Source organism: Globicephala melas, chromosome 10, assembly GCF_963455315.2.
Source record: "Globicephala melas chromosome 10, mGloMel1.2, whole genome shotgun sequence".
Classification (NCBI taxonomy): Eukaryota; Metazoa; Chordata; class Mammalia; order Artiodactyla; family Delphinidae; genus Globicephala; species Globicephala melas.
Genome location: NC_083323.1, coordinates 62,733,213 through 62,747,945, shown reverse-complemented (window position 1 = coordinate 62,747,945; position 14,733 = coordinate 62,733,213). Strand labels below are relative to the sequence as shown.

Sequence of the window (14,733 nt, the reverse complement as noted above, 5' to 3'; positions counted from 1 at the left end):
AAGGGGGAACAAGACAGAGTTCATGCCTTCAAGCAGCTCAGGTCTTATACTAGGAGACAGAAGGAGAGGTTAAAACGCAGCTAGAGTGGTACAGAGCAGGAGGGGTCCGAGGAGGGAGTGGCCAGGGCACCTGGGGGAAGGACTGAGAAAGGCTTCATAGGAGAGGCAACTCTAAAAGCCGCTGTTCTTGGGGATCCTTCCAGGTACAACACAGGCTTTCCTTCTAGGGAACCAGATTTTGGGTCAAAATAAGGAAGAATCTTCTAACAGAACTGCGCACAAAAGAACAGGCTTCCATGGAAGGCTTCCTGTTGGGAGGAGCCTCTGTCAGGGCTGTCACAGGTGCAAGGATCCAAAGGGCCTCCGCCAAGGGTCTATATATATTGACAGGAGGGCCAGTGTGGAACGTGGAGATTTAATTCTCACTTAGCTACACTAGGAGCAGCAGCTCTGGCGTGAACCCCTCACACTGCCCCCCTCCCCCACACACACATACACACACACTCCCTGAGCCATCCGAGGGGACGAGCAAAAGGCAGGCAAAGGAGAAGATTCGGGTGTCATTATTACTTTTATTCTTATCTCCTGTCAGTCATGGACCAGGAAGGTGAGGCCAGGGAAAGGAACAGCGCAGATCCCAGGAAACTTGGAGGAGCTGAGGCCTGAAGGGCTTGTTTCTGGGGGTGTGTCTCTGCCCTCGGACACTCGAGAGAAAGCTCTGGGCCTGGGTGGCACAGGGGTGTTTCCAACAGACAGGTAAACAGCGTCTGAGATACGACAGTGGCTGGACTAAAGGGAACAGCAGGAGGCTGAGGCAGAGAGTGGTCTGGGGTGATCCGAGAAGAGCAGGGAATGAAGGCCAGTGGCCAGATCCGGCCCGCAAACCTCAGGCCGCACATCTGCTTCTCGCCTGCAGAACCAGGCCCTGCTTTTCCTCAGGCAGCCACTGAGGGGCAGCAAAGTGCTTGAGTGAAATCCCAGGTGGGCCAGGGAGGGGAGAGGTGGAGCCTTTTGGAACAAGGGTGTCTGTCTGATCCTGATGCCCCCAGGAGCAAAAGATGAGGATGGCAGAACCAAGATTCCAGGGGCTTCCCCAGGCGATACAGGCGCCACACCTGAGCCTGGGAATCGGTGCTAGAGGCCAGGGACCTGTGTGTACCTCCCTGGCCCCCCCATCTACAACCCCCAGGAGAGGATCTTTTGCTCTGTTTTCCCCTCAGTAAGAGACCTCTGACCTGCATCACAGATGGTCAGATTCTCGGCTGCCTGCAGTTTTATAAAATCCAACCCACCCCTTCCTGGGCAGGGAAGCAGGCTCCTCTCCTCCTCGGCAGCTTGTGCCACCTGCCCAGCTTCGGTTTCTCTGTTTCTTGAAATCCTGCATTCTTGTTCCCCACCCTTCCTCCTTCCAAGGCCCATCCAGGTGTCCCTGGGGTGCCTCATGGCTTCAGTGCAGGTGGAACACAGGAGCCTCAGCCCTGGCTCTGCTGCCAGCTCAGCATGTCCTGGACCCCTCTCAGGACCCAGAATAAGGGACTCCGCAGCATACTCTGCTATGCGATGGCCCTGAGTTGCCCTGTCACATTGTATATTGCTGAGTGCTTGCTTTCCCCTTCACGCTTTTGGAGCTCAGCCTTGGAAAAGCTGCGTAAACGCCAAATTCTGCATAAACTGTCCTAGGAAGAGGAGGGCTTTGACAAGTGGATTCTGGGAAGCATGACCAAGGCCCAGGCTGAGAATTACAGGGCAAGGGGTGGGGGAAGTAACCCCTCTAGCACTGGAACTGGAGATTAGGAGAGGAATCGAGGGGACCTCGGAGGAGAGGTGGCAACTGGATAAGGAAGTCAGCGCAAATAAATGTTCTGGTGCCTGTCCCTGCGGCACTCTGGCCACGGTCTTCCATCTTGCTGACAGGAAAACTGAATCACAGTCAGTAAGAAACACTTGCTTAATACCATGAGCCCGTTGGCAATGAGGCTGGAAATCAGACACCAGAATCCTGCTTCCCAGCTTGTGTTTAGAAGGTGGAAACTACAGAGTACAAAATCTGGTGGTGGTAACTGGGGTGGGTTGGGGAGGGAAGGCCAGGGGTGGTAATGAGGACGACGAATCCCCCGAGCTGTCAGGGCCTGACCAACCAGTCTCATTCCAGCCCCCATCCAGTCTGTTAGCCTCTCCATCACCTCAGCTTTCCTCTCTGCAATGGGGATGCACTGAGTACTACCCTCGTAGGGTTGCCGTATGGATTAATTTAGACCAGCACGCGGGGCGCATCCCACCTGTGCTCCCAGTTGCCTTTATCTCACACACCAACACCGCCATCCATTCTTGGTTCCCTCTCTCCTCATACCCGAGATGGAACAAAACTTCAAATGCTTCTGCAATATTTCTTACAAGTTGGAAATAGGAAGAGCGGAGAGGGAGGGATCAGGAGCACCTAGATAGCATACCTAGTTATCCCCCCACCCCCAGGGGCAAACAGAGCCACCGGCATATGGGGAGAGAGGCAACCCTGGAGGGAGAGGCCAAGGAAGGGTCCAGGTATCCACTCTGAACCTCCCCGACTCCACACAGTAACTTTCCACTGGCCCAGTTAGCCGCTAGCAAGGGCAGGCTGCACGCTTCCCCCAGGTGTGGCCCCCGGGTCCACTCCCCAGCAGACTTGCAGGGGGCTGGGTGGCTGACGCACACCCTGCGTGAGATCTCAGCCGCCCAGAGGCTGATAAGGAGACCCGACCCCATCACATGGGGACCAGCTGGAGGGACTTGCCCTGGTTGTTAACATCAGCTGGACGCCTTCCAAATTGGAGAGATGAGGAGATAAGGAGTGAAACGGCGACATGGGCACTGCCAATGGAGGCCTCAGGAGGCCTGACTGGGGATAAGCCAGCAACTGGCAGAGGATGGGGGGAGGCTTTAGGAAGTGAGATGGGCAGAAAGACCATGGGGAAGGGCTGGAGGCAGGGCCGGACTCCCTCCTGATGGGGCTGGCTCAGTTGCTAGATAAGCCTCCCTTCCCTAGAACACCCGGTCCTCCAGGGCCCAAGCCCTCACTCAGCCTCAGGTCTGTGGGAGCAGCCTGGGAGTTTAAGAGAAGAGGTGAGCAGATGTTGGTTTCAGTCCTGCCACGCCTCCCAGGAGGATGCAGGTCTGGGTGAGTTAGCGGTGCTGCAGAGCCCAGGCCTCCCAGTTGGTTGGCTGCCTGCTCCCACCTCCCATGGAGCCTCAGGACAGGTCCCCACTCAGTAGCAGGGCCCCTGCCCCCACCTCCTGCCCCAATAGCTCTGTGTCATGACCCAGGAGGGTAAACCAAGGCAAGCACAGATGGTACTGGCTTCCTGCCCCTCTCTCTGCTGCAGGGCTCTGGTGCCTAGAACAAGCCGCTGGTCCCAGAGCTGAGAGAAGATAGGCAGCCTGGAACAGCCATCCTGTTCACCCACTATCCCCATCCCCCCACTGCAGAGCACCCACATCTTGTCTCCCAGTTGTCCTCTCCACCCCTTTCTTACCGAATGTCAAAACCTAACCTGGAAGGAGGGAGAGGAGGCAGGGGGTGGGCACAGGACAGTGTGCCCCATAGTCCTACAGCTGTGGCAACTTCAGGAGGGATCATGGTGGGGCTGCAGGCCTCGGCCAGGCTTCCTGGGATCTTTTTCCCACCTCTGAAATCCTGCTGGGCTTCTCCCACTCATCCCTTGGGTCCTCAAACCCAGAGGAACTTCCAGCCTCGACTGTCTCAGTTTGGGAGATATAACTGGGGGGAAGGGGTGGCACAGGGGATGGTGTGACCTGGGTACCGCAGGGCCCCTGATGGCATGGGTACAAGCTGCAGAAGGTGAGGATGAGGGCTGGCTGAGGGAAGTGAGCAGGCTGGCCAAAGGCTGGGCTGGCAACTAGCTTTATATCTGGGCTGGCAGGAGCACGGGGTGGGGGTGTCAGAGGACCAGCAAGGGGGCATTCTCTGAAGGAAGGCGGGGGTGGGAAGGGCTCCTCATTCCCGGTTGGTGCCAAAAAGCTGCAGGAAGAAGGTGAAGATATAGATGATGTCTAGGTAAATGTTGAGGGCTCCAAAAATATACTCCTCAGGGCTCAGCGAATGGCGTCGGCTACCCATCAGCAACTGGGTGTCAAATGCCAGGAACTGAGGGAAGGGGGAAGAGAGAGAGAGAGGTCAGAAGGTCTGGTCACTGTGACACTGGCCAAGGGAGCCCAGTGTCCCAGCCCAGGCCCACCCCCAATTTTGTTATCACGGGCTACCTGGCTGCTCAGTGACCCTCCTGTGACAGCCCGGAATATGGCACTTTCCCAACACCTTCCATCCCTAATTCAACACTTATTTACTGAGCACCTACTATGTGCCAGCCACCAATGCAGGAAAGAACAAGACAGACAAGATCCCCGACTTCGTAGAGTTTAGAGTCTAGCGGGAAAGTAACTGTTAGTATGGTGAGTAACAAAGAGAAACACAAAGTGCCACAGGGGGCTGATAACGGGAACCTGACCAATGTGAGTGTGTCAGCGGTCAGGGAAGGCTTCCTGGAGGAGGGGACCTTCAAGCAGAGGCATAGTCTTCTTGCATTCCCTCAGGGCCCTACTCAGAGGATGAACGAATGCTCCATGTAACAGTGAGCAGGGAGCAGGCACTTGTTAGGTGCTTTACAGACATTAGCCTACTTTGTCCTAATAACGTCCCTATTGAGTAGGGATTCTACCTTTCTTAGAGGAAACCAAGGCCCAGAGATGTTCAGTACTTAACCAAGGTTACAGGGCTGGGAAGTGGCAAAGCCAGGATCTGCACCCAAGCAGGCTGGCTCCAGAGCCCCCTCATTTAGCCATTCTGCTCTGCAGCTTATGGGCAGCACCCAGGGTTAATGTGTTTCCTACGAGGAAACAGGCTCCCCCGAGAGCCCCAGTGACTTGCTCAGAGCTGCAGAGACAACGAGGAACACCATGCCATGCCTGCTTTCGGGGGCTCACCACTTAGTGGGGGACACTTACAGATGATTACAATAAAACCTGGTAAATGCCATAATTAGTGCTGATTGGGCAGGAGGAAGGTGGCCCGGGAGAGGTGACACTTTCCCTGGGGCTTGAAGTATGAGTAGGAGTTTGCTAGACTAAGCAGGCCTGGGGAAGCCCTGGAGGTGAGGGTGGTGGTGTGCAGAATGAGGAATTCATTGTGGCAGGAGCAGTGGGGCAAAGGGATGGATGGACAGAGGCTGGAGCCCAGGGGCCAGAGGCTCCAACAGGGAGCAGCTCCAGCATGTGGGACATCAAGGCATCTCACCCTTGAGGGCGGGGAGGTGGGCATGATTACAAGTATGGGCTTGAAAGTCAGACCGACTTGGATTCCAGTCTCAGCTCTGCTACTCACTAGCTCTGGGATCCTGGGCCAGGTTATTTAGTCGTTGTGAGCCCGTGAGTCCACCTCGGCAGAAGGGAGGTGAGTGTGCGTGCCTCCTGAGGATGTTGTGAGAGTGAGATAATGCGTGCAAGGTGCCTGGCAAGGTGCCTGACACACGGTAAGCACTGAATGAATGGTGGCTGTTAGTGGAGTTTTATTGTTATATCTGCAGAAGGAGAGGTGCCCTCTTGAGAACTTGTGTGCGCTGCTGCTGAGACTCAGGTCTCCTGCCACTCAGCAAGGAGGCAGAAATGTCACTAGGGAAGCTGTGTAGCCTTAACAGCAGGCAAATGGAGAACCAGAGCCAGGGCTGAGGGGGCCCTGCTCAGGGCATGAGAACACAGGACCGGAGCCGGAACGCCGGGGTTTGGGCTTCTATAGCTTGGAGCCATCACCCACTTGACCTCAGTGTCCTCACCTGAAAAATGGGACAGTAATGACAACCACACCAGGGTGTGGTTTTGAGGGTAAAGGTATCACAGCATATGTGTCATCAACTATAGTTATTCTTTAGTGTCGTTTTACTCCACTCTACCCTGTTCCTTCTCAGTGTGATTTGGATTGCCAGGTAAAGTTTCCTTCTGTAGCAAGAACAGGCAAGGAGAGCGGCTGATTCAATGCTACCAGCTGCTTCGCAGTCACGGCTGCCAGCATAAGTTAATAAACTGCTGATCTGGCTTACCAATCAGTCACTTGCTTGGTTGATTTCCCAGAGCCCGGTCATCCCTGGGTGAGCTAATGAAATTGAATCTCTCAACTAGAAGGCTTGGACCTGACCCGGTCTGGGGGTGGCCTCTCCAAGGAGCCTCCTAGAACAGCCAGCTGGCTTTTCTCTTGGAGAAAAGAGGAATGAAATGGTTTCTGCCCCTGTCCTTGGCCGATGGCCACGGATGCTTATCTACATGGGCTATCTGCGAGAGCCTGCCACAAATTTCAACCCCACTGCCCAGTAACACCCACCACTGCAACCTCATGCCTGTGAGCCAGCTGAAGGCTTTCCATTCATTTATTCCCAGCAGCATTTGTTGAGCATCTACTATGTTGTAGGGAACATGAAAGCAAAAGACATGATCAGAGATTACATTACGAGCATGCACTCACATAGGGGAAAGTAACTTGATAATCTCCCTGGGTGATGAGCGCTGTTCCCTAACATGTTGGCTGAGAGCAGATATCTTGGTCATAGTTAACATTGTAGTTGGCAGCTAAGATTTCAGTTGAGAGCCAACAACCAGATTGACCACTGACACCTAAAAGGACAGCAGGGGACTTCCCTGGTGGCACAGTGGTTAAGAATCCGCCTGCCAATGCAGGGGACACGGGTTCGAGCCCTGGTCCGGGAAGATCCCACATGCCAAGGAGCAACTAAGTCCGTGCGCCACAACTACTAAGCCCACACGCCTACAGCCCGTGCTCCGCAACAAGAGAAGCCACCATGATGAGAGGCCCGCGCACCGCAACCAAGAGTAGCCCCCGGTCGCCGCAACTAGAGAAAGCCCGTGCGCAGCAATGAAGACCCAATGTAGCCAAAAATAAATAAGTAAAATAAATAAATTTATAAAAAAAAAATTCCCCAATCCTGCCAAAGTCATAAAAAAAAAAAAAAGAGGACAGCAGGTGCTTGAGTTGCGAGGCAACTGGATACAAGACCCTGAAGGGGAGGCATGTGGGTCAGGGGCAAGAGGCAGGAGCTGGACGAGGATGCTACTAACTTACATCTGAACCGTCTTTTCACACGCTAGTCCTTTATCTCACTTGCCCAATTCACTCTAGGAGGTGGATATTCACCCTTATTATTTTAAATATGAGGAAAGGAGTCTCAGAGCAGGTGAGTGACTTGCTGATGGTCATTTATCTAGCTGGAACCATATTACCTGTCTCCTACATTCCAACAGAGAAGGGGGGAGGGTGGGCTTGAAGGGAGGGAGGAAGCACTCACAGAGGGCAGAGGAGACAAAGGCAAACTTTCCTGGTTCACCTTATTGGCCAGGGCTGCACCTGGTCAGGGTCCCACGGCCATATACTCGGCCTGACCCTGCCTCGTCCAGGCTTATGTCTGCTGTCCTTCCAGAGATGAGGCTGAGAGGCTCTGGGGGAGCCATGCCATGGAAAGGGTGGCTCAGAGCCACCAACAAACAGGCACTGAATACAAAAAGCTGGGGTTGCAATGTGTTGAATCAGCATAAAAAATATATGTGGACCATGTCCATGCTACAGAAATGCCAGCATAAGGGCTCAAAGCAGCACACCCAAGGCTGTTCACGGCAGCTTAGGTTCTAACAGTGAAACCCTGGAAACAAACCCAAGCTCTATTAACCAGGGGATTGTTAAGTAAACTGTGGGCAGCAGTGCTGAAGCAGAAACATCTCTGATATACACTCTTATGAGAAAAGCACAACTTGCAGAAAAATCCAAATCACATGAGCCCCTTTATGTAACAAAAAAACCTCACAAAACTATATGTTATAGGGGGCCTACATAGCATATATCTATACAATGCATATAGAGAGGTCTGGAAGGAGAGACAACTGACCACAGCTGTTACACAGCCAAATGACATTTGCTTTATCTATATCATTTAAGATTTAAAAAAATGAAATATATGAATAAGTGTATTCATACATTATATTAGAAAAAACTAAGAGAAGGGTTAAAGTAACACAAAAGAAGAGTTTGTGAACGCTTTCATTTAACTGTCCCCATAATCCCCTGGGACAGGTATTGCATGATCATCTCCATCATGGAGCTGAGACTGAGGCCCAGAGAGTATAAATGACTTGCCCACTTCACACAGCCGAGAGGACAGACAATCCCATTCTGTTTCCACCATGTGATTGACACTGCTTTGGGGGGTGTGTGTGTGTGTGTGTGTGTGTGTGTGTGTGTGTGTGTGTGTGTGTGTGTGTGTGTGTGTGTGTGTGTGTGTGTGTGTGTGTGTGTGTGTGTGTGTGTGTGTGTGTGTGTGTGTGTGTGTGTGTGTGTGTGTGTGTGCGCGCGCGCGCGACGCGCAGGTTCAGCGGCCATGGCTCACGGGCCCAGCCGCTCTGCGGCATGTGGGATCTTCCCGGACCGGGGCACGAACCCGTGTCCCCTGCATCGGCAGGCGGACTCTCAACCACTGTGCCACCAGGGAAGCCCTAAGCGTGGGCTTTGAGGATTCCAGAGAAAAGAGACTACCAGCTTTAAGCCCTTGTGCCCTCGGTTGGGTGCAGGACAAGGAGAGGGGAGCTGAGTGGAGACTCGTCTGGGGCCCATAGAAGATACTTCTCTTGTCTTCAGCAACCTGGGTGTCAAAAGTTGAAATGGCACAGACGACCTCTGCATGCAGCCCTGGGTCCTGGGGAGCACTCCCAGGTGGGTCACCACCACCAAAGGAACAGGGTCTAGCAGCTGTGTGAGCCAGAAAGTCTGGCCCAAGATAAAAGGGGAGCAGTGTGAAAAGGTATGTGAAAGAGGAAGGGCATGCGTGTGATACAGTGCTTAAGAGCACGGACTGGGAAGTCGCATAGACCTGGGTTCAAAGCTTGCCTATGACCTTAGGCAACTGACTACTACTAACAGGTAATATTATTGATCACTGATGACACGCCAGGCACTTTCTGACTGCTTTGCGCATATTAGTTCACTGAAAAGTCACAACCTACGAGGCGGGTACTATTATTATCTGCATTTTACGGATAAGGAAACAGAAGCACAGAGAGGTAACATGACTTGATCAGTCCACACAGCTCGAACGTGGCAGAGAATGGATTTGAACCCAGCTACTGTGCTCCAAAATCTGGTGTTCTGAATTATAAGGTTAACATTTACAATAAGGGTGAAAGCTACCATGGTAGTTGAGAGACTACCATGTTCCAGGTGCTAGGCTGTTTTCTTTTTTCTGTTCATATATTATCTTATAAAGCATTACCACAGCCTTGTGAGATAGTTAATATTAGCCTCATTTTAAGATGTGGCACAGAGAGATCAAGTAACTTGCCCAAAGGCCACAGTGGTAAGATGAGCTAGGCCTTGACTGTGGTTTGGGTGGGGTGCACGTGGCCACCAGAAGAGCCCCCCTGGCCCTCCTGATAGCACCTTTCCCGGCTCTGCCCCTGTATGCCTGTGTAGAGGCTCCCCTGCCCTGCTCCCTACAGGGACTCTGAATCACCCCTCCCTCAGTCTACCAGCACTGGGGCTGGGGGGTTCTTTCACCTTCTCCAGGTCAGGGTGTTGGTTTGAAAGGCTTGGTTTGAGCAGGGCATTGGTTTCGGAGGATTAGTGTCTCAGGAACTGAGACTGAGGTGAGGTCCAGGAGGGGGACACGAGTGCACTTTCCCCCCGAAGGAGCAATTACTGGTCAATCCACCCTCCCTCCTGCCACCCTCAGAGGAATCCACTCAATCTCGAGTGGGTTCAGATGAGGCCTCGGGTGGGCATCAGGGCTGTTGTGGTGGCAGAGGGTGGGCGGCAGGACAGAGAAGGTTCTCACTGGATATTTCAGGCTCATGTAAACCACTGAGGCAAAAGAGTCTCTAAACTCTGAATGAAATAAAGATGAGTCTAAAATAAAGTGATACCCCTGCCTTGGGTTTGTGTAGCCGTTTTTACTTTTCAAAGTGTTTCTCTAACTTTGAAGCAGGCAGGGCATCTATCATAGCCCCCGCTAGAAAAGCAGGGTAAGGGGTGGGGTGGGGACAGACTGGAGTCTCTTCCCCAAATCCCTCACATGCCGTGGGAGGATTCACAGGACACACAGATTCCCTGTTGGGGCTGAATGGAAGTAACGGCCCAAAGCCTAGCCTCAGGGTGACAGAGGCTGAGAAGGCCTCTCTGGGCCCTCCTGCTGTGGGGGGACCTCTCTAGGCCTCTATCTTCCCATCTGTGAAATGGACAGGGAGACAGAGTAGAAAGAATGCTGGGCTGAGAGTCAGGAAAATGGGGCTTTCATCCAGCTTGGCGGCCAACAGTGCATGCATGTGTGGTGTGTGTGTGTGTGTGTGGTGTGTATGTAGTGTGTTTGTGATGTGTATATTGTGTGCATGTGTATATGTGATGTGTGAGTGTGTGGTATGTATGCATGTGTGGTGTGTATGTGTGTGTGGTGTGTGTGTATGTAGTGTATATGTGATGTGTATATGGTGTGCACGTGTATACGTGTGTGTGGTGTGTGTATGTGTGGTGTGTGTGTGGTGTGTGTGTGATGTGTGTATGGCGTCTTGTGTGGTGTGTATGTGTGACGTGTGTATGGTATGCATGTGTGTGGTGTGTGTGTGTAGTATGTATGTGTGTGTGGTGTGTGTGATGTGTGTATGGTGTCTGTGTGTGGTGTGTATGTGTGTGTGGTGTGTATGTGTGACGTGTGTATGGTATGTATGTGTGTGTGGTGTGTACGTGTGTGTGTGGTGTGTACATGTGTGTGGTGTGTGTGTCTGGGTGTGCTCTCTCTGGGTCTCAGTGCAGGGAGGTCCCTGTCACTCTGAGGGCTCACAGTCTCAGTGTTCCTTTTCTTCTAGGAACTGAGAGCAGACGGTTGTGTGTGTCCCCTCAATGGTCAGAAGTCAACACCCAGCACTGGAGGCCCAGCACCTCTACAAACAAAGTACCTTCCTATCCAAGCTTCACTCATCCGAACACCACAGGCCCTGACGCATCCAGTACTGACCACACAGGCTCTCCGTGCCGCCCCATCCCTGACTCTGGGACACTGCAGTGGCCTCCTAACGAATCATCTCTCAGCCTCTCTCCTATTCATTAATCTGGCTTCTCACTAATCTTCCTTAAAGCATAGAGACTGATGTTTCCTGAGGTCCTCAAACTGGCCAGATGGGGCAGGCAGGAGAGAGTTCTGTTCCCATTGGGCCCATCACCTAATTTCTAAAGTCCTATGCCTGGTTTCTTCCCTAGGTATCCAGGCTTGGCTTCCTGATTTAATTGGCTGGGAGGCTTAGCTTCCCCAAAGAAGGACCAACTCCGAGGCAGAGCAACCTGCCCAGAGTCATGTAGGCAAAGAGGCTCAGTCCCTGCAGGAAAGCAGCTGGCCAGGCCCTGGGCGCCACCTGTGCTCCCTCGCTCGCTCGCTCTCTCTCTCTCCCTCTCCCTGCCTCAACCCTCCTGCTCTGTCCAAACCCCTCCACCTTGCCTCATCACCCAGCCCAGCCCTCATGTTCCTCTGCCTCACTTTCCATGGGCTCCTACAGAAAAGCACTCCAGGAGAGGGCACTAGACGGAGAGGAGGATGGGGCCAGCCTGAGGCCAGTACCTTTCGGCTGACTCACCCACTTCCGTTGGCATCTGAGTCTAGTGCCTAGAGGGGGGTTACGTGGTAGCGTGAGGGAGAAAACCCAAGCTTCTTGAGAACGTGCCAAGGCCAGTCGGGGTGAGGCCGAGGAGGGGCCCGTTCCTGCAGGCAGGACCACGGCCCTAAGAGGACTTGGCTCCCCACCTCCCCAGTCTCAGACTAGTCCATCTGGGTGGCCCTGCTCTCAAAGACGGCAGGGTCCTTCAGGGGAGGGGCTGAGGTCTCTAGGAGACAATCTTTTGCTGCTCACAGCCCTTCCAAGGCCCAGGCTGCTGGGGGTTGGGGTGGGTCTCACTGGGATCTGGGCCCTCCTCTGACACTTCTCTTCCCCCTTTTCTCACACATCCTCCTCGAGGCAGCAAGGAGGATAGGGATCGTTGAGTGACATTCTTGCCTAGCTGCAGTGCGGGAATGGCCCCTCATGGTGCTGAGAATTCTCCATCGGCTAGGGTAGGAGATGCCGGGATGGGCAGATGGAGAGACCAGGGGTGCGGGGCACTGATTCTGGGGATGGGTTGAAGCTACAGGACCACAGATTCTAAAGGACAGAAGTGATGCTGGAAGCAGGATCAGATTGAGGTCAAGGACCTTCTGACTTGAGCTCAACAGGGAGGAATGGGGACCTTAGTTCTCATGGGGCTGGGCCTCTGTGGGTCTCCATCCATCTGACACTGAGACGAGGGAGGGGAATGAGTCTAGCAGCCCCTCCTCAACTCTCCCCACGCCATGGGACCCAGGGGATGGGCTGCAGGTCGTCCCTCCTTTGAGCCAGGTGGCAGAGGGCAGGAGATGGGACTGGGGCATTGACACCACGTGCTCCTAACCATTGTTTACATAACCTGCAGGATGAGCCCCAAACTGTCAGAGCGTTGCTCTCCTAATGAGACATTAACAGGTAATTAGGCGCAGTGGTTCCTCCCCGCCCCCCCCCGCCCCCCGCCGTGACTCACAGAAGACTGACGCTTATGTCAGCTATGCACCCATGCTTTCTTTGCCTCACTCTGACAGCGCCTCAGCCGGACCTGGCCTCTCAGGCGTCTGTTCATTCTGCAAACATCCAGGGGTGCCTGCTGTGCGCCACGCACTGTTCTAGGCACCACGGATGCAACGATGAGCAAGCCAGACCCAAATCCCTGCCTTCAAGGAACTTAAATTCTGCTGGATGGAGACAAACAATAAATAAACCAGAAAAATAGGTAGTATGTCAGAGGATGAGATGTGCTATGGAGAAACGGGGGTGTAGGGAGCAACGTGTGTGCGTGCCTGCATGTGCGCGTGTACACACTCAGCACAAGAGATTGTAAATAAAGCAAACACTTGAAGGAGGGGAGAGAGGGAGCTGTGAGCAGATGGGAAGGAACAGACAGAGGCAACCGCGGGTGCAGGGGCCCCGGGCTGGGAGTGAGCCTGCCGTCCTCAGGAGCAGCAAGGAGCCAGCGTGGCTGCCCCAGAGTGGGCGACGGGAGGCCGTGAGGTCAGGGAGGGCCTGCAGGCAGTGGAGAGCGATTACTGGAGGCCAAGCGGAGGAATGGCCTGACCTCATCAATGTTTAACAGGATCACTCTAGCTGCTGTGGTGTGGGACACAGACTGTCGGGGCAGCACCCGTGGGAGGCCATTTCAAGAATCCAGGTGGAAGGTGATGGCGACATGGACCAGGAAGTAGCCGTGAAGGTGGAGAGAAGCAATCAGATTCTAGATAGAAGGTGAGGCCAACCGGATCTGCTGCTGGGCCAGTTGTGGGGCGTGGGGAGAGTGAGGAGTTGAGGTGTCATCAAGGCATTTGGCCTGAGTGACTGAAAGGATGGAGCTGCCACTTACAGCAACAAGGAAGGCTGTGGGAGGAGCAGGGGTTCAGGGGAAGAGCAGGAGCTCAACTCTGTGCACATTAAGTTTGAGGTGCCCATTAGATTTCCAAGTGTGGACACGGAGTAGGCAATTGGCAAGTCTAGTGTGGGATTCCCGGCTAGCGATGTAAAATTTAGGGTCATCATCATAAAAGATGGTATTCAAAGTCTTGAGACAGTCTGAGATCCCCTAGGGAGTGAGTGTGCACGGTCCATGGCCCCAGAGCCCTCCAGTGTGACCCGGGAAGCAGGAAGAAAACCAGGAGAGCTGATGCCTGGATACCAAGTGAAGAAGATGCTTCTAGGGGGAGGGAATGAGCAATTGTATCAAAGGCTGCTGAGAGTCGAGCAAGATAAGGACTGAGAAATGACAGCTGGATTCAGTCACAGGGAGGCCATTGTGGACCTTGGAGAGAGCGTTTTTAAGAGGGTAAGAGAGAATGGGAGGAGGACTGAGTAGAAAGAAGGGAGGAAGGGAGGAGAGGAATTGGAGAGAGTGTAGATTCCATTTTAAGGAGCTTTGCTCTAATTAGGGGGGCTAGAGGGAGATATGGGTTAAGAGTGTTTTGTGTGTTGTTGTTTTTTCAGTTGGGAGAAATTACAGCCTGTTTCTACGCAGATGGAAATAATCCAGTAGCGAGGGCAACACTGATGGTGCGAGAGAGGGAGGGGGAACACTGCTGGAGAGATCACCCCAGCCTCTCCCCACTTCAAGCCAACAGAAGTTGTCCTCTTTGAGGGGGACGATGGGGGTTCTGGCAATGGCACCAGGCTGGGCACAGGACACCTGGGTCCTGTCCTAAATCGGCCCCTTACTGGAGGTGGGACCCTGTGCCAGCCCCTTAACACCAGGGACTTCGGATGTGGAAAGCGGGTCTTCACATGTAGAAAGCAGGTCTAACAGCAGCACTACCTCCCTCCCTGGGTTGTGATGGAGATCCAGTGAGGTAATAGGTGTGAAAGTGCTTTGTAAAATGTAAAGGGTGGAACAGATGGTTGGGATTATTTTTATTATTCTAATAATGCAAGGGGTTATTAAACGAATTTCAAGGATTACTGTTCATCCAACCCAACTTGTACACACAGCCTCCCCGCATAGCTGACACACGTGCTGTGTCCTGATCGGCGCGAAGCCAAGTAAACTCCCTGACCCTCCATCAGCGCTCGCCCTCCTCCCACTCTGCCCGGCACGGACCCCTCTTC

General features: G+C 53.4%; 1 protein-coding gene across 1 annotated transcript in view; it reads right to left on the bottom strand.

Annotated features, from left to right (window-relative positions):
* Window positions 1–552: 552 nt before the first annotated feature.
* Window positions 553–14,733, bottom strand: part of FAIM2 (Fas apoptotic inhibitory molecule 2) — a 33,239-nt gene continuing 19,058 nt past the window's right edge. Inside the window, exon 12 of the mRNA XM_030835122.2 lies at window positions 553–4,141. Coding sequence (XP_030690982.1) covers window positions 3,992–4,141 — 150 coding nt within the window. The 3' untranslated portion in view covers window positions 553–3,991. The remainder of the gene's footprint in view (window positions 4,142–14,733) is intronic.